The 27,833-nt window shown below is 43.2% G+C and overlaps 1 protein-coding gene across 1 annotated transcript; it reads right to left on the bottom strand.

The window, feature by feature from the left end:
- Nucleotides 1-224: 224 nt before the first annotated feature.
- On the bottom strand, nucleotides 225-26,232 carry BBS2 (Bardet-Biedl syndrome 2). Its single transcript, XM_070770590.1, has 17 exons — nucleotides 25,933-26,232; nucleotides 19,265-19,496; nucleotides 17,698-17,819; nucleotides 17,361-17,423; nucleotides 16,469-16,546; nucleotides 13,328-13,432; nucleotides 13,158-13,244; nucleotides 9,848-9,983; nucleotides 9,462-9,601; nucleotides 8,088-8,232; nucleotides 7,825-7,996; nucleotides 7,040-7,169; nucleotides 5,097-5,228; nucleotides 4,488-4,625; nucleotides 3,529-3,641; nucleotides 1,783-1,931; nucleotides 225-687 (listed from the first exon to the last, which is right to left on the bottom strand). Exons 1-17 carry the CDS (start codon nucleotides 26,047-26,049, stop codon nucleotides 581-583), a joined length of 2,166 nt encoding a protein of 721 aa, XP_070626691.1. The 5' UTR covers nucleotides 26,050-26,232; the 3' UTR covers nucleotides 225-580.
- Nucleotides 26,233-27,833: the final 1,601 nt, after the last annotated feature.

Raw genomic sequence — 27,833 nt, 5'->3', positions numbered from 1 at the left:
CTAGAGAGTCCATGCGCCACAGTGAAGACCCCGTGTACCACAACTAAGACCCTGTGCAGCCAAGCAAAATAACTGAAAAATAAATGTACTCAATAAGTTGATGGGAGGTTTTACAAAAAAGGTGCACAAAATGAGTATCCAATTTTTGTTTCTCTCCACGCAATACACATGGTTTATGCAGTCCTGATGTGGTGAATTTTACAGTCAACACAAAGTGCAACCCCTTTACGTTTTAATGGAAAAGCAGATGATAATTTTTAATTACGATTTCAAGAAAAGATGTATCTATACACTGACATACATACATACAGAAAAACTGGACTTTGAAGCCCTAATGTTTCAAAAGTGTTCATTTCCCTCCATACAAACCAGTATTACTCAGCAACAGTACAACTGATTTTAAAAAAACAGAAAGTGAATACACTTCTAAGAGGCAATGCTTTGTCTTTTCATTGGTACAACTCACCAAGGTTGATTTTGCTCTCAGCACCCTGGGTTCACCAGGATGTGATCCAAAGCAAATCAGCCTCGAAGTTTACAGAAACCTCTTCTAGGAACCTGGTTTCCTGTCTCTCCCCTCCTAAGAAGAAGCTGTCCCCACCCGCATGATTCGGAACAGCATGTTGATGTTGTTGCTTCGAATCGCGTCCCGACAAGCAGTGATCACCTGGTTCTTTGGTTTTCCAACTGTCAGAGAAGAAACACCATATCCACATGAGCCAAAAGATGATTAAAGCGAAATTATAAATCAGAAGCCATCTTTAAAAACAAAACTAGGGTAGAGAAGAGTTAGAGATAATACAAATTTTAAAAAAAATTGTTTTAATTGTTTATTTTTGGCTACACTGGGTCTTTGTTGCTGCACTCTGGCTTTTCGAGTTGTGAGGAGTGGGGCTGCTCTCCAGTTGCAGTGCATGGGTTTCTCATTGCAGTGGCTTCTGATGCTGCAGAGCACAGGCTCTAGGGTGCTTGGGCTCATTAGTTGTGGTACACGGGCTTAGCTGTTCCACGGCCGGTGGAATCTTCCCTGACCAGGGACAGAACCCATGTACCCCACACCGGCAGGCAGACGCTCAACCACTGTACCGCCAGGGAAGTCCTAGATAGTACAAATTTATCTTATCTTACCATTCCCTAAAAAAGATATTCTCATATGGAACTTCAATCACAAACCAAGCCTAGAGACCATTTTATACCTAGAAACTTAAGAGTCAGTTTTACAGAAAAGGATCAAAGCTTATGTCCACTTAGCAAAGATTATTTCTAAAAGGAAGTCAAAGCACTGACCCAAACAGCAGATTCCAATAGGAGTACTTAAGGCTTTCCTCTTGGGAATATGTCACTCAGTTTTTCTTCTGAGGATGCAGCAAGTTTGGGAAGATCCTACATGCCTTGGGACAACTAAGCCTGTGTACCACAACTACTGAGTGAGCCTGTGCTCTAGAGCCCGTGCGCTCCAACTACTGAAGTCCTAGCGCCTAGGACCAGTGCTGGTTTCTGCTAGCCACAACTGAAGAAGGCCCAAGCACAGCAATGAAGACCCTACATAGCCAAAAATAAACAAATCTTTAAAAAAAAAAGGATCTGATAGTTTTTACCGTCTGAAGTTGGCAAACAACTAAAGCCGTAAGCTGGCTAAACTCAAGTGAGTGGTACCAACTCGAATGTGAAAGGTGTCTTTATAGATACAAGCCCTGATAGGAATTCCTGAAGCTACCACCATCTTTAATGGTTCTCACCCCAAAATGAAGACGAAATGCAGTGCTACAAAAACAGACTTACCACGCAGATGACCTGCTCTTTGAATGGCTTGATTTACCGCTTTGAGGCTTCCCAACAGTTCTGTGTGATTGTTACAGCGAATTTTATATCCATTGAGCAAGTCTTTATTAAGGTCATAGAGTTCCATATAGCGATTCTTCATCGTTTTCCTGTGTACATCAATAGAAGGTTAATATCACTGCACCTCAGTATGGCAGGCTTAAATGAAAAGATTTGCAAACTTCTTAGACAGTACTCTTGCCTGGAAAATCCCACGGACAGAGGAGCCTGGTGGGCTGCAGTCCATGGGGTCGCTAAGAGTCAGACACGACTGAGCGACTTCACTTTCACTTTCATGCTTTGGAGAAGGAAATGGCAACCCACTCCAGTGTTCTTGCCTGGAGAATCCCAGGGACAGGGGAGCCTGGTGGGCTGCCGTCTATGGGGTCGCACAGAGTCGGACATGACTGAAGTGACTTAGCAGCAGCAGTAGCAGACACATTTAATAAAAGATCAAACCAGATTTTTAGCTGTACTGTCATTAAAACAGGGTAACTGCTAAAGTCTGCTTTGAAAACACTGAGAATATTCTATGAACTATTCTGTTTCTTCCAAATAAATGGAAGACAAGTGGCCTTCCTTGGTTATTAATCCATGGTTTGAATTTAGGAACCAAGAATTATCATGCCCATGATACAAGGGGTGGGGAAAAGTCAGCAAGGTGACAGGCTATATTCCAAGCTTCAGACTAATACTGACAGTTTCTTATCAAGCTAAATATACACTTACTATACAACCCAGCAATCACATTATGACACATTTCACCCAAAAGAATGGAAACATGTCTGCAAAAAACCTGTATGCAAATATTTATAGCAGCTTTATTCTCAATCACCAAAGTCTGGAAACAACCGAAATCTCAATCGGTGGGATATTTACCAAGTATGGATATCAATACAATAGAATATTCAGCAATAAAATGGAATGAACTACTGGTAACTTACAACGTGAATGAACCTTAATGGCATTATGGAACCTGAAAGAAGCCAGACTCAAAAGGTTGATTCCACTTATATGGATTCCATTTACATTGTCTGATTCCATTTATGTGACAGTTTGGGAAAGATAAAACTATAGGAAGAGAAACTCGATCATTGGCTGCCACAGACTGGAGGTTAGGAGAAGTACTTGATTTCGGTAGTAGCAACATAATTGTACAAATTTCCCCAAATTTACTGAAGTGTAAACCTAAAAGGGCACATTTTCTACGTGTATATTATAAATTACATGTCAACCAACTTGGCTTTAAAAAATAAAAACCGTGTATATCTGACAGTTTCTAAATGAAATATAAATCAAGAAAAAAGGAATTTTAGGGGTTGGTTACTTCCCTCTAGTTTTTTTTGTTGTTGTTGCTCAGTCATGTCCGACTCTGCGACCCCGTAACTGCAGCCTGCCAGGTTCCTCTGGCAGGAAGATATCCAGGAATTATCTAGGCAAGAATATTGGAGGGGGTAGCCATTCCCTTCTCCAGAGGACCTTCCCGACCCAGGAATTGAATCTGGGTCTCTCACACTGCAGGCAGATTCTTTACCGTCTGAGCCACCAGGGAAGCCTAACTGCCACCAGGGAAGCACAGTCAAATGCCTAAGGCCAGCAACATCTCTTTGCCGTAAAAAAAAAAAGCCAGAGAGAGAATAAAATGGGGAGCCCTAGAGATACAGGTGGCAAGAAAAAGCACCTGTCCTGGCCATGGTACATACTCACATGTCCCTCATCAGACGGGCATCTTCAGCTCGGACCAGCAAACTACGGATCAGGTTAGAGTTATCAGCCATGTCAGCACTGAGCTTTTGATGCACTGAGTGGTATTCATCCACCTGGAAACCATGAACACCCAGGAATTTAAAAGGCCTCACCAACTTCCTGAAAACTAAATAAATCGAGAAGGAACTGTCTTCTTTGTACCGAGGCCCTGTTTTTTCTGCCATTCACTTGTTCTATCTTAACTATCCTCTGTTGTTTCACCTCCTCTTCAGTGAAATACTCAAAATGACATTCTGTGTCAAGCTCTTCCACATCTTAGCATTGTAAGCCCAAGCCACACGTACACTAACATTTTAGAGGTCTGGGATGGGGATGTTATTAGTGGGGACCCATCACAAGCCTTACTTTTGGTTTTGGGTTCTCTGTTGTTGCTTGGTCGATAAGTCACATCTGACTCTCTGCGACCCCATGGCCTGTAGCCTGCCAGGCTCTTCTGTCCATGAGGTTTTTCAGGCAAGAATACTGGAGTGGGTTGCCATTTCCTTCTCCAGGGGATCTCTCTGACCCAGGAATCAAATTCGTGTCTCCTGTATTGACAGGCAGATTCTTTACCACTGAGCCACCTGGGAAAGCACTAAGACAGAGTGCAAAGTATATACAACAGATAAGATGAAAGGCTGGCAAAGGAAAATGTTAACATATATATTTTTCAAGTATCCTTCCAAACCAACACAGAAAGCAGGTGCTCAAGCTAACCACTCACTTTTATAAAAGAAATCCTTTAACTCATGAATTCTCAAATACTAGCTCAATTTTTAGTTTAAGAATTTTCCAAAGTTCTTTAAGATATGACTATCATGTAATATGTGTACATTTGTAGTTTCATTAATTTAACAGAAATATTGCAAACATTATTAGAACACTGTGTTCTCACAAATTCATCCACCAGGTGCCCTCACCTTAACTAGCACCTTTCGTAATTCTTCAAAGTAGACAGGGAAATCGGCTTCGACCTGAAGGTCTTCAATAGCGAAAAACGATGCCATCGACTGGATGATATCACCAGCCAAATCGATATCATCAGTATTTACAGTGATCTATCCACGGGAAAAAAGACAAGTTAGCACCCTCAGGCAGCTGGAACAGTACCTGAACTTCCCCATATTCAACACATTTATTGGAACATAAATGTATATGCAATGATAAATAAAAATAAAGTCCAGCCCTCAAGAAAATAACGTTATTTCTAGCAACAGGCCAAAAAAAAAGAATCAATCCTTTTGCCTTATAAATGGAACAACAAAATTATTCAAACAATGAAAACCTTTTGTTCTCCTCTATATTCCTAAACCACCCCAAACTAGGTGACAAACAGGTGAAGGGAAGTGGGGGAGAGAGGTAGAAAACCCGCTCATCTACATTATACGCCTGTCAGGGGTGATAACACCAACAGTCTAGGTTGAGACACATGGTTTTACGACCTTGAGATTGGTGTCACTCGCCTTGCTCAACACTGAGTGTTATAAACATTTACGTGAGAAATCTGTGTCCATGACAGTAAAAATTACCTCTCCACTAAGTTTTATCTTTATATACAGCTGGCCACCATTTCGTAGGGATGTGAAACACACTTGAAATGGAGCGTTCTGAATGTTAGTATCCTCTGGTAACAGAAAGTTCTGGTTGAGCCACATAACAACCTTAAAGATGAAGAGTGTGAAATGAATTTCCATTTTTTAAGTATGGTCATTAAGAGTTACCCTTCTTTCTAGTTTTACTACTTGGTTTAAAAAAACAACAATAATTACAATTCTTTCCCCACCAAGAAAACACTACTCACACTCCTTTTTCTTGTATTACATGTAATAAATAACATGCACAATTATATCTGGTCCCATAGCATGCATTTTATACTCAGACATGTATTTTTAAATTTATTTATTTATTTATTTAGTTTTACTTTTTGGCTGCACTGTGTGGCATTGAGGATCTTAGTTCCTCAACCACAGATTGAACCCAAGCCCCTGTAGTGAAGCAGAGAGTCTTAACCGCTGGATCGCCAGAGAAGTCCCCTACTTAGACATAACCTTATATGCAATGTAGACACGATTCAAGTAAGATGCTAATTCTGTTTAAACGAGAGCTCTTCTGTGGCTATAGCCTGCTTAAAATCATTCCACTCCATCCTTTAAAACATTTAAATGAACTTTGCACGCACACAGAGATAACATCAACACTGTAAGAATAAATCAATATAAATAATAGTAATACTTTACAGTGGTTTATAACACAGGTTCTACATAAGATCCACTTGTGAGGCATTTTGGAAGGGGCCACCTGTAGAGTTTCAAGTTTCACAGACCACTAAGGGGCCTGAGAATTTCCATGATTAAAAAGCCTCACTGAGAATTCTAAAGTCCAGTCAAGGTTAAAATCCACAGGTATTATTAGTCCTTAGTACTCCTGCCTGGAAAATCCCATGGACGGAGGAACCTGGAAGGCTGCAGTCCATGGGGTCGCTGAGGGTCGGACACAACTGAGCGACTTCACTTTCAAGCATTGGAGAAGGAAATGGCAACCCACTCCAGTGTTCTTGCCTGGAGAATCCCAGGGACGGGGGAGCCTGGTGGGCTGCCGTCTATGGGGTCGCACGGAGTCGGACACAACTGAAGTGACTTAGCAAACTTTACAAAGTGCTATTATACCAATTATGTAATCCTCAGGGGCCCCCTGTGAGGTAATACTATTCTCAATGAGGGGAATTGTGCAAGACCCCTAAGAATTTACTTAGTTAAGGTAGCATTTGAACCCCCACAATACTCCCATTTCCAAGGGCCACTCTCTTTCCATTCTGATGCAGGCTCCTCTTAAAACACTAGATCTAGACAATCCCACTGCTGCTGCTGCTGCTGCTAAGTCGCTTCAGTCGTGTCTGAGTCTGTGCGACCCCGTAGACGGCAGCCCACCAGGCTCCTCCGTCCCTGGGATTCTCCAGGCAAGAACACTGGAGTGGGTTGCCATTTCCTTCTCCAACGCATGAAAGTGAAAAGTGAAAGTGAAGTCGCTCAGTCGTGTCCAACTCTTAGCGACCCCATGGACTGCAGCCCACCAGGCTCCTCTGTCCATGGGATTTTCCAGGCAAGAGTACTGGAGTGGGGTGCCATTGCCTTCTCTGGGGACTAACCAAAAAAATAGGAGTTACAAACTGAAAGGAATTCACCTGTGACTAAGGATTGCTTAGATAAGTAACTTTGAATTAATGATTCAAAATAAATATTTCTGAATTGATTAGCCAAGATAAATATTTTTGAATAATTTTTTCAAAATGGGAGAAGTTATTTTAGCAACATTTTTGGTACTTGTTGTAAACTATTCAACTCCAACCTAACTCCTTCATGTCATATTTACTGCTACCAAATAACACACTCATGTAATTTCCCTTTTCTGTGAAATAATGTCAAAGATTCTAAAGTGCAAAAGGGTTGCAAAGAGAAAAGCCAGACACACTCACCCTCTGGGCCCGTTCTGCGATGATAAAGTTGACGTAACTGAGGGGCTCACTGGCAGGGTCCGGGCTGGTGAGCGCATACATGGAGAATCGGGGTAGCTGTCTTGTCAGCTCAAACACGTGAAACTGGGTGCTATGGCCAACCAACGGAATAGAAGAGAACTGTTTGTGTTGACTGTTATTTCAAAAGGAAAGGCCCCCCAGATAAACATAAGGTCACTACTGAGTCATCAAGCTGTTACTTAAGGGTTTCACTAAAGAAACTGTCTACTCTCTTCCCCCCACCTCTGCCTCAAAAAAAAAGAAAAAGAAAAAACTGAGGGTTCAAGTCCCACAGTAATGGGTTTTGGGATTTAGAGGCGTGAGTCTGTGTATACATATGCACGCACCCAGGGTTTACAACACCCAAAAAGGAATGTGAAAAGGTTTCCATCTTCCACAAATCTAGTGCTTTTCTTCACTGGCTGAGGTTACATACCGCTGTCATGTAGCAGAATCTAAACCCCTGTAGTCTTGGTGGCCAAAACTATCCATTAAGTATACTTTTGGAACTGCTGTGAATATGAAATCATCTGACTAAAGCCAGAAATAATCATTTCAAACTTACATTTATTTTTTGGAGATTTCAAATTAGAGAAATAAGAAGTCATGGGAAACCTTGCCTGGGTAGAAAGAGCCATTAAGTGGCTTCTCTGGCCCCAGAGAATCCATGGCAAGAGGGGAAATCTATACATTCTACTGTCCTCTCAGTGTTGCCGGGACATGACCTGCGACGTGCAAAGGGTCACCTGCTCCTGTAGCCCACGAAGGTTTTCAAGTGCAGGTCCACGGGGATGTCCTTGGGAGGTGTGATGGGGATGCGGACGGAGCTGGAGAGGTGGTGGACACTGGGGTGCACCACGTGGCTTTCACCCGCAAAAACGCCCTCCGCAAAAATCAACACTGCTCGGATGATGGTGTCTGTAGGGAAGAGAGAAGGCAGCAGTCCAAGAGCCGCTCCCAGACGACACGGGTGCCAACGAGCACCAGCCGTGTGTCAGTAACACCTTACCATTAGAGGTGGAAATGCACAGCTCGGCATGGGCGGCCTGCGCCTCGCTCCCCAGGCTGACGGAGAGGGCGGTGTGGAGCTTGGTGTTGGCCGGGATCACGCCCCGATGCCCATCAGCCTCGTTCAGTGGACTGCTCAGCTCAGCCTGCAAAACACGCAACCCCCCCACTTCCAACTTAGTCCCTGGAACAGCGAACTCATGTCAATTTTAAATACAGCTATTTGGCTTCAGAAGACACATCCCCTGTATCTTATATTCATCTGAGTCTTTAAACGTCAGAGAAGTCACCTCATTAGTGCTCTCGCTCTAACCTGGCCTTTTCCCAAAGGAAAAGACCCTCATCCCTTCCTGTGGTTAGGGACCACTGCCCTCCAGCACACCTTTTACATTCTAAAAAAATTATTTACTGGCTATGCTGGGTCTTCGTTGCTGTGTGGGCTTCTCACTGCAGTGGCTTCTCTTGTTGCAGGGCGCGGGCTCTAGGGCACTCGGGTTCAGTACTTGCAGCTCCCGGGCTCTACAGCACTGACTCAGTAGTTGTGGCGCACGGGCTTGGGCTTAAGTGCCCCGAGGCACTAAGATCTTCCCGATGAGGGATCAAACCCATGTCTCCTGCATAGGCAGGCGGAGTCCTTACCACTGAGCCACCAGGGAAGCCACCTACCTTTTACATTGTTCTGTATTGTTCTGTTTTAAATGACTAAAGAAACTCACTTAGTGTAGCAAATTCAAACAGTTATACATGATGGGACAAATTAAAATCCTACTCCCCAGCTCACCCTCCAGCTAGTCGGATAAGTACATGTACACACGTACACACACACACACACACACAACAGCAGACCCAGAGTCTCTGCAGGTGTCCATGTTTATGTTATTTGTGCTTGAAAAAGATACTCTAAACACACTATTCTTGCTTCCCTTCACTCAATAATATCAGACATCCTTCCACATTAGTCCACGTGTATATACTTCATTCTTTTGAGCTGCTTAATATTCCCCAGCACCTAGTGGGCTGCCGTCTATGGGGTCGCACAGAGTCGGACACGACTGAAGTGACTTAGCAGCACCCTCCCTATGACTGGCCGAAAGTCACCATCGCTCCCACCTGTTCCCTGCTACAAACAGTGCTGCAGTGCGTTTGAACAGTCGTGCAAATCTCTCTCTGGCTGAGCTCCCCGGCAGAGGGATTTCTGGGTTAAAGGATACGTGCCCTCTTCATTCTGACACTGGCAGAAAGGCCGGGCCATCTGCCCGCCCACCAGCGGGAAGGGGGAGCCCACGCCCCGCCAGATGCAGAGACCCTCCTTTCCCAACTGCCCATCCTCCTGGTCACTCTCAGCCTCCCACGTGCCCATCCCATCGGGTCCAACCTTGGCGTTTTCCTCATAGTTGCGGAGCTCCAGCAACAGGTTCTGTTTTTTCTGACTCAGCTCTCGGATCAGGTCCTGCTCTACGCTGATGTCCATGAGGTTGCCTCTCATCTCAGCCGTGCCCGGCAGGTAGCCTCGGACTGACAGGAGGGAAAAAAAAAAAAAAACACCATAGGACTGAGGGAGGGCCCAGGCACAGCCAGGTCTTACTTTTAAGTCATCAATGACCTAGTCTTAAAACCTAAGTTCTCATTTCCCCAACTCAGGTGAATTTATTAGGACGAAAGGGTTTGATACACAAACACTTTATGGTGAATCTCCCGGGATTCTGAGCCAATCAGACTGAGAAATCTGACTTCTCAAAGATCTCTCCTGTCCCGATTTACTTTCTCCATCCACCGAGCAGCAGATTAACTGTTGACAGCCCTCCATCCGGTAATCTCCCTCCACCACACCAGCAATCGCAGATGAAAAGTTGTCCTTAAAGATGACCTCCCCAGTCCGGTCACTTCGAGCATCGACCTAAAAATAGAACAAGAACTTGAAAATAGCTTCTGCTACAGGTTCTTAAAAATGACACAAAATTTTCAAGTTCAATCAGCTTTAGTCTAGAAGTTTTTAAGAGGGCTCCAAGGAGGGGACTTCCCTGGTGGTCTAGTGGTTAGGAATCCACCTTCCAAAGCAGGGGATGAGAGTTTGATCCCTGGTGGGGGGACTAAGATTTTACATGACACGGGGTAACCAAGCCCTCTCGCCACAACTAGAGAGCCTGCACACGGCAGCGAAGGATTCCTCAAGCTGCAACTAAGACCCGAGGCAGCCAAATTAAAAAAAAAAATTATTTTTAATGAGTACTCCAAGGGGCACCCCCCTGCGGCTTCTCAATACATACCTATAACCAGGGGACCAAGGGACCTCACTCAGCTCTGTTTTTTCTTAAAAGCTGTTTTACATACTGGCCTAGTATTTCATTTGGAGAAGGGGGTTGGCTGGGAGACAGTACTTTTAGAAAATATATAACACAACTGTGAAAGTGCAAACTTCCCAGGTTCGAATTCCAGCTTTGCCACTCACTACCTGTGGGATCTTGGGCAAACCTCTTTAACCATTCTGGACTTGGCTTCCTCATCTGGAGATCAACAATAAGAACATGAGGAAAGTAACTGTATCTACACGTCAGGGTTGTAACAAGGTCGAAAATGGTTAACATGTGTTAAGCAGGTTGAACAGGGACTGGCACATAGAGGTATACAAGACATATTAGCTCTATACACAAATTTCATCTTTATTATATATAAATATATAAAATACATTACACCTAAAATTTTTATTTATTTGGCTGCGCTGTGTCTTAGCTGTGGCATCAAACTCTTATCTGCAGCATGGGATCTAGTTCCCTGACCAGGGATCAAACCTGGGCCCCCTGCATTGGGAGTGTGGAGTTTTACTCACTGTTCCACCAGGGAAGTCCCCAGTTATATCTAAAGTTTGAAAAATGCCAAGCAAGCCCAGTCTCCCCCCATGCACGCTTCTGGAATAGCCCTGTTTAAGGTCCCTTTGCCACGTGAAGTACTGAGATACTGCAGAGAGCCCTACAATCATCCACATCTCCTCTTCCCAAAGGAGGCAGATAAATAAATCACTGACCCTTCAGAAACGATGCATCGCAAAACAACAGGGAAGGATAACCACCTAAAATGAGCTTTTGTTCTAAGCAAGAACACATGCATTATTGATAAAAGGCTGCTGCTGCTGCTGCTGCTGCTAAGTTGCTTCAGTCGTGTCCGACTCTGTGCAACCCCATAGACTGCAGCCTACCAGGCTCCTCCGTCCATGGGATTTTCCAGGCAAGAGTGCTGGAGTGGGTTGCCATTGCCTTCTCCATGATAAAAGGCTAGCTGCAGAAAATATAACACAGCAAGCATCTCAGTGACCACTATTTTTGTCTTTTCATAAACAGCGTTCTGGGCAAAATTTTGCAGTGAAAAACACACTAATTTAGGTCACAGTTACTACCAGCTCCTACCCCTTGGCTGGAGAATACCATGCTCTTAATAACAACATCAGGCCAGCCTGAAAATTATGGATGCTAAAGCTAGTAAAGCAATGAATGGCCTGTACTGACCAGAGTTCTTTACACATTAACAGAAGCCTTGAACTCAGACTGAACCGAACTTGCTTCATTCTAACTTCTCCATGACCTTGAGCACTGTGTTTCCACAGTATTTAGCAAATAAGAGGGTTAACTTGCTAACTAAGAAACAGGGCTACAAATCTGTATTTCTGTGGATTTTCTATTCTTTTGCTTTATCCAACATGAAAGTTTTGCCATGGAAAAGATGACCCTCCAACTCAACAAGTGACCTACTAAAGAAAAAGTTAGTTGGCTAGTTGTATTTAAATTAAGTAATTTTGCACCTACGTTCACCTGGTGGATCTATATTCCTTTTAATGTTGTTTCTGTTGAGTGCAGATACCAACTGTTCCACTTATATCATGAACTGTATAGTTTGCTTATCTTTTGTATGGCTTAGAACATACAAATTATGATTATGTAATAGAAATTTCTTAAAATTTTGAAAGCATTTAACTAGACAGACTTCAAGGTTTAGAGTCAGATCTAAAGGTTACTTTTGATAACTTAAGTCAAGTAGTTTTCTAATTCTTGGATCAATCATAATAATTTATATTCCCCCAAAATAGGGTCCCCTTTTATGAAGTTTCTTAATAAGCAACTACACAGTCTTCCTTTGTAATTTTTAACACCTATACCAAAAACAAAACCAAGTGGAGAAGTAGGAATCAACATAACGGTTTTTTAGAATCTGCTCTTCACACAACACCAAAGGAAGATTACAAGACACTGGCCAAAAGTGAAGAAAAATCAAAGAAGAAAAGCTAGAACTAGCTGATCTCCTTCAGGCAATCAGCACTGACAGACAAAAGAGCTAGGGCAAATGGTATCCATGGAGATCTGGCAGCTCCTTCGGCAGTTTCTAACAAGGCAAGCCTGACTTGCCAAGAGACTGTACAAAGTTCTGATCTGAAGTTAAAAAAGGAAAGAAGCAAAAAAAAAAAAATTCCTAGTTTGAAGTTATAGCTTGGAAAACAATGATAACATAACTCTTCCCACTAATTCTAAGATTTTAGTCAAACTTGAAGATTTACTAGAAAAGAGCTACATACTCACTGCTGCTGCTGCTGCTGCTAAGTTGCTTCAGTCGTGTCCAACTCTGTGAGACCCCATAGACAGCAGCCCACCAGGCTCCGCCGCCCCTGGAATTCTCCAGGCAAGAGTACTGGAGTGGGTTGCCATTTCCTTCTCCACGGTTCACTACTAGCTTACTAAAAATCCTTTTTTTTTAACTTGCCTATGCCTATGATCAACTTGATTAAATTGATTCCCATCCCTTCAAGAAAGGGATTTAGACCTTCCCTGGAGATCTTCCCTCTAGACCTTCCCTGGAGATCTTCCCTCAAATAGGGCTTATAAACCGAAAGGACACTCACTCACTCTGCAGTGTTGATTACCAGAGCAGGAAGAAAAAAATCTAGGAAGATTATGAAGTTAAATTTGAAAGCGCAGCCAAGGAACTCAAGTGCATATTCTCGTGTTATTGTTCGGAGTCATACAGCCAATATATCTCAGATAGTTATTACTTTAAATTATACTTGAACACTACTATTTAAACTTACCTTCCCATTGGACCAACCAGTTATCAGTTCACACACTCCATCAGAGTTAAGGTCAAAAGCATGAATACTCATGGCTTGATTTTTGGACTGAAAAGGAATTTCAATAATTAGTATAGAAGTCTCTCAATAAGTATAAAATCCCTGAATATCAGAGAATGTATCATACGAACTTTAATTCTCCAGTATCGGGCTGTTTTGTCATAAACTCCAACGGTGCCATTGGAAAGGGCATAACCAAATCGACTGCCATACATGGGGCAAAGAGAGGTGATGATCTGCAAAAAATAGTGAAAAAGATAAAGTTCGTTAAGGCTCAATTTAGTGCAAAGTGACTTTATAAAACTGCATACCTTGCTACAAGTGTGTTAAAATTAGGTTTAAATACACTTCCAATCCATTAGTGGGGAATGTGTTCTTCTCTATGATCCATGTCCTCTATTTCAGATTTGGATCATGAGAATTAAACTCACAAAGTTTACTTTTTTAGATCAAGCATATGTAGCAAATTTCAACAAATTATTTTTTTTAATAATAAAATCGAGGAATTAAAGAGGAAATAGACTACGTACACAAGATCTGGAATATGTAAAATTGATGTTAAATTGATACACACTAGCTCAAAATATTTTCATGATTATTTCAATTTCCTTAACTTACAATATCTTACAGTCTAAATTTTAAAAGGACTTATAAAATCCACAATTAAATATCTTTTAAGAGTATACTTTTCCAAGGTATAATTTACTGTTTGCTAGAAGAAAACATAATCCTTTAAAAAGCAAAACCCCAGAATACCATGGATTTGTACATATCTAACAATATACAGAGTGCATATGTTATACTGGAGTATTAACAGGACTGTTAAGAGGATTTAACACACTTAAGAGAATTTACAATTAAAATTTACAAAATCTCCAGTTTTAGATACTGAACAAAATTATCCTTAAAAGTTAAAACCAAAGTTTAAAGATATCTATGACCCTGCTGGTCTACTTTCTAATTCTGACTAATGTAAGAGATAATAAGAAATAAACTGTATAAAGTAGAGAATAGTTATGTAATTTCTTCTACACCTACAGCTTTTCTATAAAGCCACCCACTTCACTTAACTCTGAATACAAAGTGCCATGTGGGACTCCAGAATTATTTAGCTCAAGGCATTCTTTTGGCAGTACTGTTCATAATTTTGCTGGTGTGCAAAAACACATGTGAACTCAGAGCAAAACTAAACCAAGAGGACAAAAAAACGGCCCTGAAATGAACAATCTTATAAAGTCCACATTTTCCTAAATTTAGCCCCAGTTTCCCTAGGTCCCTTAGTCCTTTATAAGGTCACTAGTTTCTTCTTTTGTGGACCAGAGGATCAACAGGCACGTCAAATTTCTCGCCGTTATTTCATGTTCTCCTGTCTTTTTCTAGGATTTAGGAAAAAAGTGTTTCACAGAATGTACTCCCCTTGCATCTAGTATTGACGATCAACAGAAATCCAACAAAACCTCAGTGATTCCCCAAATGAGAAAAGATTTACTATGAATTTAAATGAAAGGGAAACGGTAATGCAGAACCCAGCACCTACAGGCAATTCTCAAGCTGGCAATCCCCTTCAACAATCTAATGAAAGCTAAGGACCGTCTCTCTAAAAAGCAGACATGAGACACATACAGGTACACAAAACCCCCAGATGGACACACATCTTCAGCTATGCACTGCTTTGGGCACTCACTTCTCCCCCTCATCTTCCTCTACCACAACTATCAGCTTACAACCATAAAAAATGTGAGTACATAAGAAGTAGAGTCAGATTAAGTAAAAATCTATAGTAAAAGTGAAGAAGTGAAGTCGCTCAGTCATGTCCGACTCTTTGCAACCTCATGGACTGTAGCCTACGACACTCCTCTGTCCATGGGATTTTCTAGGCAAGAGTACTGGAGTGGGTTGCCATTTCCTTCTCCAGTGGATCTTCCTGACCCAGGGATCAAATCCAGGTCTCCTACATTACAGGCAGACGCTTTACCATGTGAGCCACGAGGGAAGTCCATAGTAAAGGTAAACCCTTCAAAATCACTGATAGCACTTTATATATCAATATGCATGTTTTGCTTTTTGGTCTCCCTTTTGCAGGCAGGGGAACAGAAGCCTGATGTTCCTAAACAGCTTTTGTAAGCAATGAAAACCAAGGATGAGTTCTCATCCCGAGGTGAGCTCTCAGGCTGCTGCCCTCAATCTTGTCTGATACAGCCTCCCAAACACCAGCTGATTCAATTCTGCTCAATACCACCATTTGGATCTCTAAGACTTCCTTCTGTTGTTTTTCTTTTCTGTCCATTTACAGGGTTCACAAGCCAGTGCTCCTTTATTTCCATCTCCTTCCTTAATTTAGAATATCCTAATTATCTTTTTGGTTTCCATCTTGCCCAATCCTGGAAAACCAGCAGCAAATAAATATCCTAAGAATACCGAACTATAAGGGATAAGGACAATCTTTAGACACTGTTTTAAAAAAAGATAACTCTTTCAGAAACATTTCAGTTTGAATTACATGAGTAATTCTAATCACAAAGAAACTAGTCAAGTTCTCTGACATCTAGTTTTTAAGTCTACCAACAGAAATGTGCCTAAGAAATACTTAATTTGAATAAAGAGAAAAACTCTAAAACCCTCACATATACAGTTCATTCAATATTCAATCCCATTTAATACACATGATGAGAAGCAGGAGGAGGACTTGACCATGCCACTTACTAGCCATGACCTTTTGAGAGTAACTTAACAAAGAAATGTAACATGTTCCCTCATCTGTAAAACGAGAACTACTAATTCCTTCATAATTGGGCTGCTGTTGGATTAAATGAGTAGCTCATGTAAATAACTTAGCACAGTGTCCGGCATACATCAGGTACACAATAAATGGTTGCCATTATTGTTATTATTATGTAATAGCTCACTAAAAGAAATACCTTTTTGTGCTCCATAATTTTTGTCTAATCAGTGTTTTCAAAACATATATTTTTAATTTTTTTCATTGGAGTACAATTGCTTTATAATGTTGTATTAGTCTCTGCTGTACAACAATGTGACTGAGCTGTATATATACATATATGCCCTCCCTCTAGAGCCTCCCTCCCACCTCCCCATCCCTCTGGATCATTAGAGAGCACTGAGTCAAAATGTATCTCGATAAAGGATATTTAAAGGCTTCTTTCTCTGTAACATACTGCTCTATTTAATCCCCACACTCAGCACTCTCGTTTTACGCTACATTTAACTATGCTAATCTGTCAAGGTCATCATAATTCTGAGGTGGTGCTTACCTCTGTTTCTGACATTTCTGCCACAATCTCATCTTCTTTGAAAACTCGGATATCAAAATCCTCAGATCCAACAAGAAGCTGAAAGGGAAACAAAAAAATCAGGCATATTTAGTTCAGTAAGTGAAGACAGCAAAATTTCCATAAATAAAACCAAAAAACTGCATGATACTTTGCATGCTGCTAGAGCCACCCAGGAATTCCAACTTCTCGGTGATGGATGCTCAGAAAGGTTCCTTCCAATGAGAAGGTCACGAGTTGGTCAGTGAAGAAACAGTGGTGACTACAGACCCTGCCACGTGGGCACCTCCCACCAGAACAAGTTCTTTCACCAGGCTCCTGAAAATGCTCCCTGGCTCAGCGTCTGTGTGCCTGCAGGTGGAAGCCCTGCTTCAAAAGCCAGAGCCCAGTATCTGCAGACAATCGGAGGGTAAGTCAATGTCCAACACAGTACTTCACTGGTTCCTCAAGAGGTTAATTTCTAGAGAACCCATTAGAGTAATTTAAAAAGCTAAAGGCCAATCTCTAAAATGTCCAGATTCCTGAAAAAGTTGGCCAAAACTGGGAAGTAGGTACTAATATGATTTTAAAACATTGGAATCAAGTATTAAGACTGTGAATGTGACTGTGCTCCCAACAACTATTCCGCCCTCTCCCCCATCAGGGGTCTTTGAAATATGGTCTTGATCTCTGTATTTGACAAACCCAAGGGAATTATTGTTCAAAAGACAGGAGAAAGACAAATGAAGCCAATTACTTCATCATTCAGGCAACAGAACAGCAAAATCAATCATGAGAAGCTAACACTTCTCTCAATGCTAAGGTCACTGTCCTGGGGAAATGTATGTACTCAGCTGAGATGTACACACAGAGAAGGGTCTCCTCCCCCACATACCTCTTTCTTCCCATCACCATCAAAGTCACACAAGGCCAAGGAGTGAACGTTATCTCCAGTCACCTGAAAATACAACCCAAGTCATTACTGTGCTATTTCTTTTCACTTAATCCAAACAGGAGCTACATGAAAGACAGGACAAAATAAACCACGAATTCAAAATTCACATTACTCATATCCTTTTTTTAACGTATAAAATTATAAATACTGTTTTATTTTGCTTCCATTATTCATTACTGTCAATGGTTAAACAAACAAACAAGCAAACAAGACCTAAAGAACATTAAAAAAGTAAAAATGTTTAAGAGTACTAAAGAGATTATTTTGTTCTTCATACCGTCCAAAAGAGATCATTTCCTTCATGATTGAAACCCTGCAGAGCACAATTTCCACCAATAATTGCAAGAGGAGAGGTAATGTCTCCCAATGTCCCCAGCACAATTGCACTGGCCCCATCTGCTACCTAAGAAGAGAAACAAAAAAGACAAACCCTCAAACACAGTGCTGCACAGGCACATGGAGGTGACATACATCCTTTTTATCTGGAAACTCACAGGCTTCTGTCATCATTTCTGAGAGGCCACCTGGTCTCCTGAGAGGCGGGCCAGAGCTGTCCATCGAGGACAGTGTGTGTGGCTAACGTGGCTTATGCAAGGATGAGCACTGACTCAGGATAAACTCAGGCCCTTGGTCTCGCACTGACCTGCCATGATAACCTACTCTAAAACCCCAGGCTCTCTTGGACCAGCGAGTTCTACAGGCCAAATTCTCAGAGAATCAGACTTATGCCTTTAAAACACCCAACCTTTTGTAATCTATTTTAACCACTTTAGATGGAAATCTAGTGATACTGATTAATTAGTTCTCCTACTATTGCTCGTTCTTAATTGTAAGTACAAAAACTACAAGTACCTATAAACCCACCATTCTGAACTAGCACATGTCTCAGACTTCTTGAATAAAGTACATAAGCACAATTTGATGAAAATGTTCTAAAACTGATTGTGGTGAAGGTTACACAATTCTCTGAATAAACTAAAAACTGCTGGACTGTATGCTTTAAATAGGTGAACTGTATGGTATGTGAATTATATCTTAATCAATCTGTTATAGAAAAAAAGTAAAAGATTACATGTATATATCATAATCCCACTTAGTAAACAAAGAATTCACTCACAAATACTAAGTAAAAAGTCAGGATAAATCAATCAAGAGTTAAGTGTTATTTCCAAATGAAGAAATTATAGGTGATTATTTTTACTTTGCTTCTATTTTTATATAATAAATACGGATTATCTGAGTATTAAAGTTGCAGCAGCCTGTAGATGGCAGGCTATGGTAAGTGCTTCTCCTGGAAACTACTATACTAAACTTCAATGCAAAGCCACCAGGAGACCTGTTTGCTGGCTTTCTGGCTACTGGCTGAATTTTTAATGACAAATCTTGACAGATGAAAGTATCAACAGGTAACGCTGTTGTTTTTCAGTCGCTAAGTCGTTTCCAACTCTTTTACAACCCCATGGACTATAACCTGCCAGGATCCTCTGTCCATGGGATTTCCCAGGCAAGAATACTGGGGTGGGTTGCCATGTCCTTCTCCAGGGGATCTTCCCGACCCAGGGATCGAACCCGTACCTCCTGCATTGGCAGATGGGTTCCTTACCACTGAGCCACCAGGGAAGCTATCAACAGATAATACCTCCTAAAAGATAATCTGGAGTGTCACCAAATGATTACCAACCATGACCAAATAAATAAGTGTGCATTTTTTTTAAACCACACTACAAAAGCCACATAATAAACCCAAATAAAAGTCTGATCTCTTTCAAGCATTAAAAAAAAAAAAAAAAAAACCAGTGGATATTAATGGGAAGTGGGAGTTTTATGGTTATAAAGGGGTATACTTGCCTCTCTGTAGAATAAATCTGAATTATTGTAGACATCATAAGCCAACAGATTGGTCTGTGTTCCCACTAAAAGAGCATCATAGCCAAGTTCAGGGTTCAGTACTCCTGCAGTCAGGCAGCTGACTGTCTGGTTAATGTTAAGAAGTGAAACATCAGACTCCAGGGGGCTCTGGAGGACCCTGGGTGCGCCGAGATGCTGGCTCCGTGAATGAGGGTTGTGAATAAAAACCTAAAAGAAAAAGAGTTAATTACATCCCCTTAACATTAAAAAAAAATGCAAAATTAACATATATTTTTATTAAAAGGCTCAGGTTGTTAACAGATTACCAACGTTAACAAGAAAGGATTTAATCATCCACCAACCTTAAAAACACCCATACGCAGTTCTGTGCATGGTTGGCTTTCAATCACTTCAAACTGTGGAAATCCAATGGCTCTCAGCCTTGTAAAGACCAAAATAATGGCCAAAATCTAGTTGTCATTTCCCAGGGCAGCCTACATACAACCAACCGGCAGGACGTTCAAGTACTCTTACAAACCAGCCCTTTCCTGGTCAACCTATAGGAAGTTGCTATTAGTTACAATGAGATTGCACACACACACAAAGATCAGAGAAAACTGAGTAATAAACACTTCATTATCTTTCATCCCAGCACCTAACAAATTCACTTCCTAACCCTTAAAACTGATCGGTAGTAAATCTGTCTTATAATCCTAAGAGTCACACAAAGCAAGCTTCTTGAAGGCTTTCGTAGTCTATACAAGTAGAATTAACTCAAAATTAATTAATCTAGCAGTTTCAACTATCACAAATATAATCATCTGAGTGTCCCTACAAATCTTTAAATTTCCCTGGGCTTCGTATGTAAAAGGTTTAAACTAGAAGCATTCTTAAAAGGGGGTAACTGGGTTTGGGGTGGGGGCGGATCTTAGACATTAGGCCACAGATATAAAGTACAGAAATTTCATTAGGGAAATTTTCATTTTCTGGAAAAAGCATTATAAAAGACAATATTAAAAAAAAAAGAGGATGAGATCCCTTAAGCCCTCATCTAGTTCTGAAATTTGCTAATTTCATTTTACTGATTTATTTTTGGCTGTGCTGAGTCTTTGCTGCTGTGAGCAGGCTTTTTCTCCAGTTGCAGTTAACAGGGGCTGCTCTCTAGCAGCAGAGCGCAGGCTTCTCCTTGTGGTGGCTTCTCTTGTTCGGAGCACAGGCACTATGGTTCATGGGCTTCCGAAGTTGTGGCCCCCAGGCTCAAGAGCACAGGCTCAACAGTTGTGGTTCATGGGCTTAGTTGCTCTGAGAAAATTTTCTAATTTTAAATGAGTATTTCAACCCTTTGGTGTAAATCTGTAACCCAGCGAGGCCAGTTTGGTTGCTTGCCACTCAAAAGGCTAATACCCAAGAGATAAGTGTTGGTGGGAAAGGAAATTTTGCTTTATTCAAGAGGCCAGCAACCTGGGAAGAAGGTGGACTAACATCCTAAGACCATCTTCAAGTTGCCAGATAGGAGAGAAAAATTTTAAAGGCAGTGTGGTCAGGAGGGGGCCGCAGGGCATGTGAGCAGCTTGCACACAACTCTTGGACTGGTTGGCATCAAGGGGAGGTTTTAAGCCTCACCTGTCTTCTGGTTTCAACCCAGTCTGGGGTCTATATGCTTATGATCAGCAGTTTTCAACTGGTAGGGATCTGCCTCCTGTAAAAACTTAGGAATGTATGTCAGACCTTCACAGATTTCAGGGAACTGGGAGTTTGGTAATTCTATCATCCAAACTGTTGCCAGTTTCCCAGCTCAAAAGCTTGTTTCTACACCTTCACATTCCTAAACATTAACACTTGAGCCAGCCTTCTGAGACTCAAGGGAGGCCTGGGAGACTAAAGCTTTTCAACAAACAAGAAGTAGAGGACAAGGCTGGTTGGGAGGGGGCTGTCCCAGGAAGGCCACCAGGGCCCAGCTTGGTTACAGTCTCGCCTTTCCTCTGATACTCCTCAAGCCTGAGGGTGTGGAACAAGAAAGGAAATAAGAGTTCTGGATAGAGAAGTTAATCATAAACTCAGTAGAGGAACTCAGTTTTAGGGGACTCGGTTTACACCCAAGCAGGATTAATTTTAAATTATTATCTAAACAAGGTAACCTGTTCAACAAAAGATAATTTTTACAAGACTTATTAGACTTAGATGTCCACTGACAGATGACTGGATAGAGAAGTTGTGGTGCATATATACAATGGAATACTGCTGCTGCTAAGTCGCATCCGACTTTGTGCGACCCCAGAGACGGCAGCCCACCAGGCTCCCCCGTCCCTGGGATTCTCCAGGCAAGAACACTGGAGTGGGTTGCCATTTCCTAATGGAATACTACTCAGCCGTAAAAAAAGGAACGAATTTTAAGTCAGTTGAACTGAGGTGGATGAACCTACAGTCTGTCATACAGGGTGAAATAAGTCAGAAAGAGAAAAACATATATCATATATTAACGCATACGTATGGAAACTAGAAAAATGGAACTGATGGACCTATTTGCAGGGCAGGAATAGAGACGCAGACACAGAGAACACAGTGGGGGAAGGAGGTGGTGGGATGAATTGAGAGAGTAGCACTGAAACATGGACATTACCATATGTAAAACAGACAGCCGTGGGGAAGTCGCTGTGTAACACAGCAAGCTGAACCCGGGGCTCTGTGACAACCTAGAGGGGTGGGATGGGTGAGGTGGAGAGCAGACGGGAGGTTCAAGAGGGAGGGGATATATGTATGCATATGGCTGATTCACGTTGTCGTACGGCAGAAACAAACACAACCTTGGAAAGCAATTATCCTCCGATTAAAAATAAATTTAAAAAAAAAGATTGATGAGAAACCTACAGAAAAGGTGTGTAGCTACTGAATATCGTGTTCACATTCTCATTTGTGTAATACTTTACAACATGCTTTTATAAACGTTACTGCATTTGGTCCTCCGGATATACAGAAGAGGTCAGAGGGGTTACGGCCTTTCCTTTCTCAAGGTCTCACCACCAATAAGTGACAGGAGTGAGACACAAGCCCGGTGTCAGGCTCCACTCATCTCCAGCCATATCTTCCTTCCTTTTATAATAGTTCTGAACAAAAGAATTCTTACAGAGTCTTCTAGTAATTAGGCTGAGAAAGAACAGCAAGAAAAATAACCTGTGGACTTCACGTTCATTGTTATTGGGATGAAAGGAGTTTGAGGTTTATTGCCAGAGTCCTGGAGAAGGTGATGGCACCCCACTCCAGTACTCTTGCCTGGAAAATCCCATGGATGGAGAAGCCTGGTAGGCTGCAGTCCATGGGGTCGCTGAGAGTCAGACACGACTGAGCGACTTCACTCTCACTTTTCACTTCCATGCACTGGAGAAGGAAATGGCAACCCACTCCAGTGTTCTTGCCTGGAGAATCCCAGGGACGGGGGAGCCTGGTGGGCTGCCGTCTATGGGGTCACACAGAGTCGGACACGATTGATGCGACTTAGCAGCAGCAGCAGCCAGAGTCCCAGGCGTCTGGTTCCTCCCTAGGCCCCTCCTGCTGTTTTCCACACACAGAAATCAGTGCCCAGGAGACTCATCTGGCCCACAGGCTCAGTCACTCCCAGTGCCTTTATTCAGGGCTTCCCTGATGGCTCAGGGGTAAAGAATATGCCTGCCAATACAAGAGACCCTAGAGACTAGAGTTCAATCCCTAGGTCGGGAAGATCCCCTGGAGGAGAAAATGCCAACCCACTCCAGTATTCTTGCCTAGAAAATTCCATGGACAGACAAGCCTGATGGGCTACAGTCTATGGGGTCACTAAAAGTCAGACACGACTGAGCACACAGGCACGCGTGCGCGCGTGCACACACACACACACACACACAGTGCTTTCAAGCCAAAGAACTGGCTGTAGTTCACACGTTTGTTCTAGCTGAGGGGGTGCTGCTGCAGTATGTATTCCATGGTGAGAGGAAACATGGCCCCAGATGAACTAATGTTCATCCTGTGAGAAACCCCTTTTCAAAATATCCTTGCTCAGATGCAGAGACCAGATCCCAATAAGTCAGCCCCACCTTCACAACAGAGTCCCACAGAAAATTACAAAATCCTGTTTCTGAAGACACGGGCCCCCACAGTCAAGGAGGGCTTCAGCCTTACAGGAGACATTTTTGTTTTTAAAGGAAATTATATTTTTGTGTGTTGTTTGGATCATAAAATGGTGCCAATTTTTTTTTTTTAAGTTTAAAGATCAGGTCAGAACTTCTCAGATCTGTTTTTGAAGTTCTGAATATAAAGTATCTGATTAGAGAGAACATAGGAACTTCCATCTGTCCCTTTTTCCCCTGTCTTCAGAAACAGACCTAGAATAAGGTGTCCCTGGCTCCCTCTCTAGGTCACATTCTAATGAAAGGGTTTCCAGAGAAACCTGCTTCCACTCCCTGCATCTCTGTTGCAGTACCACCCAGTAATCCTTCATCTAAAACATAAACCAAATCCCAGTCACCCACTTTATCAAAAACCAAGGTCTCTGCTGTGGCCTATGAGGCCCTAAATGATCCAGCTATTACTGGCCACCTCACTGCCTCCCTCAATCCATTCCAGTCCCAGAAGCCGTCCTGTGTTTCTGGAACACACCAAGTATACCCTCTACCTCAAAGCCCGTGTGTACTTGCTGATATACTTAACTCTACCTATCTGCAGGGGCTTGTTTCATTTCCTTCAAACCTCTGATCCACAGTTATCCTATCAGAAGCCTACTTGATCACCCTGTCTAAAACAGCCACTACCCCTCTGCAGACTGTGTGTATCTGTTAACTGTCTGGCTCCTTCTCTCAAATGTAACCTCCAAGGGAGTGGACAGAAGTGTTAATTGCTCAGTCGTGTCCAACTCTTCGCAGCCCCATGCACCATAGCCGGCCAGGCTCCTCTGTCCATGGGATTTCCCAGGCAAGAATACTGGAGTGGGTTCCTACTTCCTCTCCACTGGCTCTTCCTGACCCATGAATCGAACCCATCTCTCCTGTGTCTCCTGCACTGGGCAGCGGGTTCTTTATCCCTAGTGCCACTGCCTCCTCACATTATTACAGCTAACATTATTACATGCCAGGCTCTGTGCTAAGTGCTTTCCTCCATTACACAACTTAATTGAAAAGAATCACTACTTTTTAATTGATGTATCCCAAGGCGGAGCAATGGCACCCCACTCCAGTACTCTTGCCTGGAAAATCCCATGGATGGAGGAGCCTGGAAGGCTGCAGTCCATGGGGTCGCTGAGGGCTGGACATGACTGAGAGACTTCACTTTCACTTTTCACTTTCATGCATTGGAGAAGGAAATGGCAACCCACTCCAGTGTTCTTGCCTGGAGAATCCCAGGGATGGGAGAGCCTGGTGGGCTGCAGTCTATGGGGTCGCACAGAGTCAGACACGACTGAAGCGACTTAGCAGCAGCAGCAAGGCGGAGCAAATGAGAAAACATATATTGGAGGTGGAAGTGTCTTGAAAACTATAAATCATTATATAAATGTCAACTTGTTAAATCCATGCTGGGTCAGAGAACAGGCACTCTAATCTCATTTCTACGCTTTCCAGTTGAGCAACCTCAAACATTGCTTTGAACCTCTCTAAACCATTATTTCTAATCAGTAAAGTGGGAGTAATAAAAAGAAAATAACAGCTAACAATTAGTGACCACTGCCTATATGCCAAGAGCATGACACATAGTAACTTAATCCTCTTAACAACTCTATGTGGTAGATACTATTAAGCACCTTGCCCAAGGTCATGAAATCAGCAGGTACCAGAGCCAGGATCTACCACGCCTGTGCTATGCTACAGCAGTTGGCAATTTAGCAAGGACGCTGAGATAATTAACGTAATAAGGTTTTATAACTGTTCAGTCATTAAGCTCGGCGTCACTGTATTCCATGTTTTGGGGGCATTCCTCCATCAGCACATAGCGCCCTGATCTGCCCTGTCTGTTGTCCTGGACCAGAAGCTTTCTGAGAATACGGACTCCAGCTTTATCTCTGAATCCCCAGGATGTAGTACAAAGAAGGTGTTCAGTCAGTCTGGTGAGATATTGAATGACCACATCATCTCCGAGACGCCCACACTTTGCACAGCACCGGGTACACAGTAAGCCCCTAATAGGTACTTAGTGAATAAATTACAGGAAGAGACATGAATATACGTGGATAAAGATCAAAAGAGCAATTTGAATCATTTAAGTTAGAGGTATCTATAATTTTTTTCCCCCTGCCGTAGAGTTGTTTGGCTCTGAGAGGCAGTCTGAGATGGTAGGACGTTCCCAGAGAAGGACTGAGGCTCTGGGCTTAAATCTGGCGTCCTCCATTACTACTAACGCTGATCAAGGCCTTCCCTGCAGGGGACTTCTCTTCCCCTATGCTCCCTATCTGTAAAGAGACTCCAACATCATCCGAGTCTAAGAGCCTGAAGACAAGTTAACTGATCGGAAGGGCCGTTCCGCTTTGTTATTCAGGATTTCTGTGCAGAAAGGAGAGCTGGCTAGACTACCTATCCGTTGCCTGGCAACCCTGGCTGGGGGCGGGGTCTGAGAATGAGCGGCGGGATTGCCAGGACTCGGCCCGCGGAAGTCGTGGGGACTCCAGGGGCCCGGGCTGCGGGTGGGAATGGGTGGGAGCGGTTACCTTGCCCGCTTGGGTAGCGGCCGCCAGGCACGGGTGAGTCCCGTCGTAGCGCCCTACGGCCACCATGCGGGGGCTGATTTTGTGGCGTAGTTTCAGGGTGAACACGGGCTGCAGCATGTTGGCGGCGGTTCAAGAGAAGACAGCTAGTGGCCCGAGACCGGCACTGCGGACCCGGCCTCACCGAGGCGTTGAGAGGCGCAGGGACCGGACCGGACCGGGTCTGGCTACATCAGGCCAGGCGGGAAACTGATGCGAACTTGACTCGGACCCCAGGCCGCAAGCTCTTTCTGCGGCTGCGCAGGCCCGCCCACCGAGTTCTGCAGCTGCGCGGTCGGGCCTCAAGCGCGGCTGAGGCTGAACTTGGGTCTCGCGGGTGGCCTCCTGCCATTTTCCTGCTGTAACTTTCCAGCATTGGATCCAACTCAACTGCGGGTCTACAGTGGCGGTGTTTGAGCCATCGCACCCCTGGGGCTTCTCATTCTAGCACCACAACCAAGCTGCCCAACTGTTGCAGCCTACACATATTCTATCTACCCCACTCTAAGGGTTTATTCAATAAGTATGCCTTGAATGTGTGTTAATCGCTCAGGTGTGTCCGACTCCTTGCGACCCCATGGACTGTAGCCCGCCAAGCTCCTCTGTCCATGAAATTCTCTAGGCAAGAAATACTGGAGTGGGTAGCCATTCGCTTCTCCAGGGGATCTTCCCCAGCCAGGGATCGAATCCGCGTCTCTTGCATTGCAGGCAGATTACCTTCTGAGCCACCAGAGAAGTCCAAGGGAGCGACTAGCATCACCGACTCAATGAACATGAGTTTGAGCAAACTCCGGGAGACAGTGAAGGACAGGCAAGCCTGGCTCACTGCAGTCCTTGGGGTCACAGAGTCGGACATGACTTAGTAACTGAACAACAAAAATGCCTTGAATATCTACTCTTCTTACTTTAGCTGTTATGTTGATGCCCATAGTAATTACTTAATATATCAATCCTCTGGAAAAAAATCATACTTTAAACTCTCATCTTTAGTTCTTTATCAATTTCGTAGCATTCATTCAGACATTTATTTTTTGAGACTTTACTATGTTTACAGAGGATGAGGTGGTTGGATGGCATCACCGACTCAATGGACATGAGTTTGAGTAAACTCTGGGACTTGGTGATGGACAGGGAGGCCTGGTGTGCTGCAATCCACGGGGTCACAAAAAGCTGGACAAGACTGAGAGACGGAACTGAACTGAACTATGTGTCAGGCCCTATTCTAGTAGTAGAGATATGGCAGTAAACGTAAAACAAACCTCTGGTCTCCTGAAGCTGACATACAAGTCAGAGGAGACAAACAGTAAATAAGAAATACATGTGGGAAGTCTTTTGGTGGTAAGTGGTAAAGAGGAAAGAGGGATGGAAGTTTGGAGAAAGTGCAATTTTAAGTAAGGTAGTAGGGAGACTTCCCTGGTGGTTTAGTGGTTAAGAATTTGCCTGCCAATGCAGGGAACATGGGTTCTATTCCTGGTCCAGGAAGATTCCACATGCCATGGGGCAGCTAAGCCTGTGTGCCACAACTACTGAGCCTGCACACCTAAAGCCCATGCTCTGCAACAACAGAAGCCATCGGAATAGATGGCTGCGAACTGCAACTAGAGAAAGTGAAAGTTGCTCAGTTATATCCCACTCTTTGAGATCTCATGGAATGTGGCCTGCCAGCCTCCCATGTCCATGGAATTCTCCAGGTCAGAATACTAGAGTGGGTAGCCGTTCCCTTCTCCAGGGGTTCTTCCCAATCCAGGGATTGAACCCAGGTCTCCCTCATTGCAGGTGGGTTCTTTACCATCTGAGCCACCAGGAAAGCAACTAGAGAGTGGCAGAGAGTAACCCACAATCACTGCAACTAGAGAAAGCCCCTG

Source organism: Bos indicus, chromosome 18 (genome assembly GCF_029378745.1).
Source record: "Bos indicus isolate NIAB-ARS_2022 breed Sahiwal x Tharparkar chromosome 18, NIAB-ARS_B.indTharparkar_mat_pri_1.0, whole genome shotgun sequence".
In the NCBI taxonomy this organism is placed as follows: Eukaryota; Metazoa; Chordata; class Mammalia; order Artiodactyla; family Bovidae; genus Bos; species Bos indicus.
The sequence above is the reverse complement of the archived record's forward strand: the minus strand, read 5'-3'. Positions and strand labels throughout refer to the sequence as shown.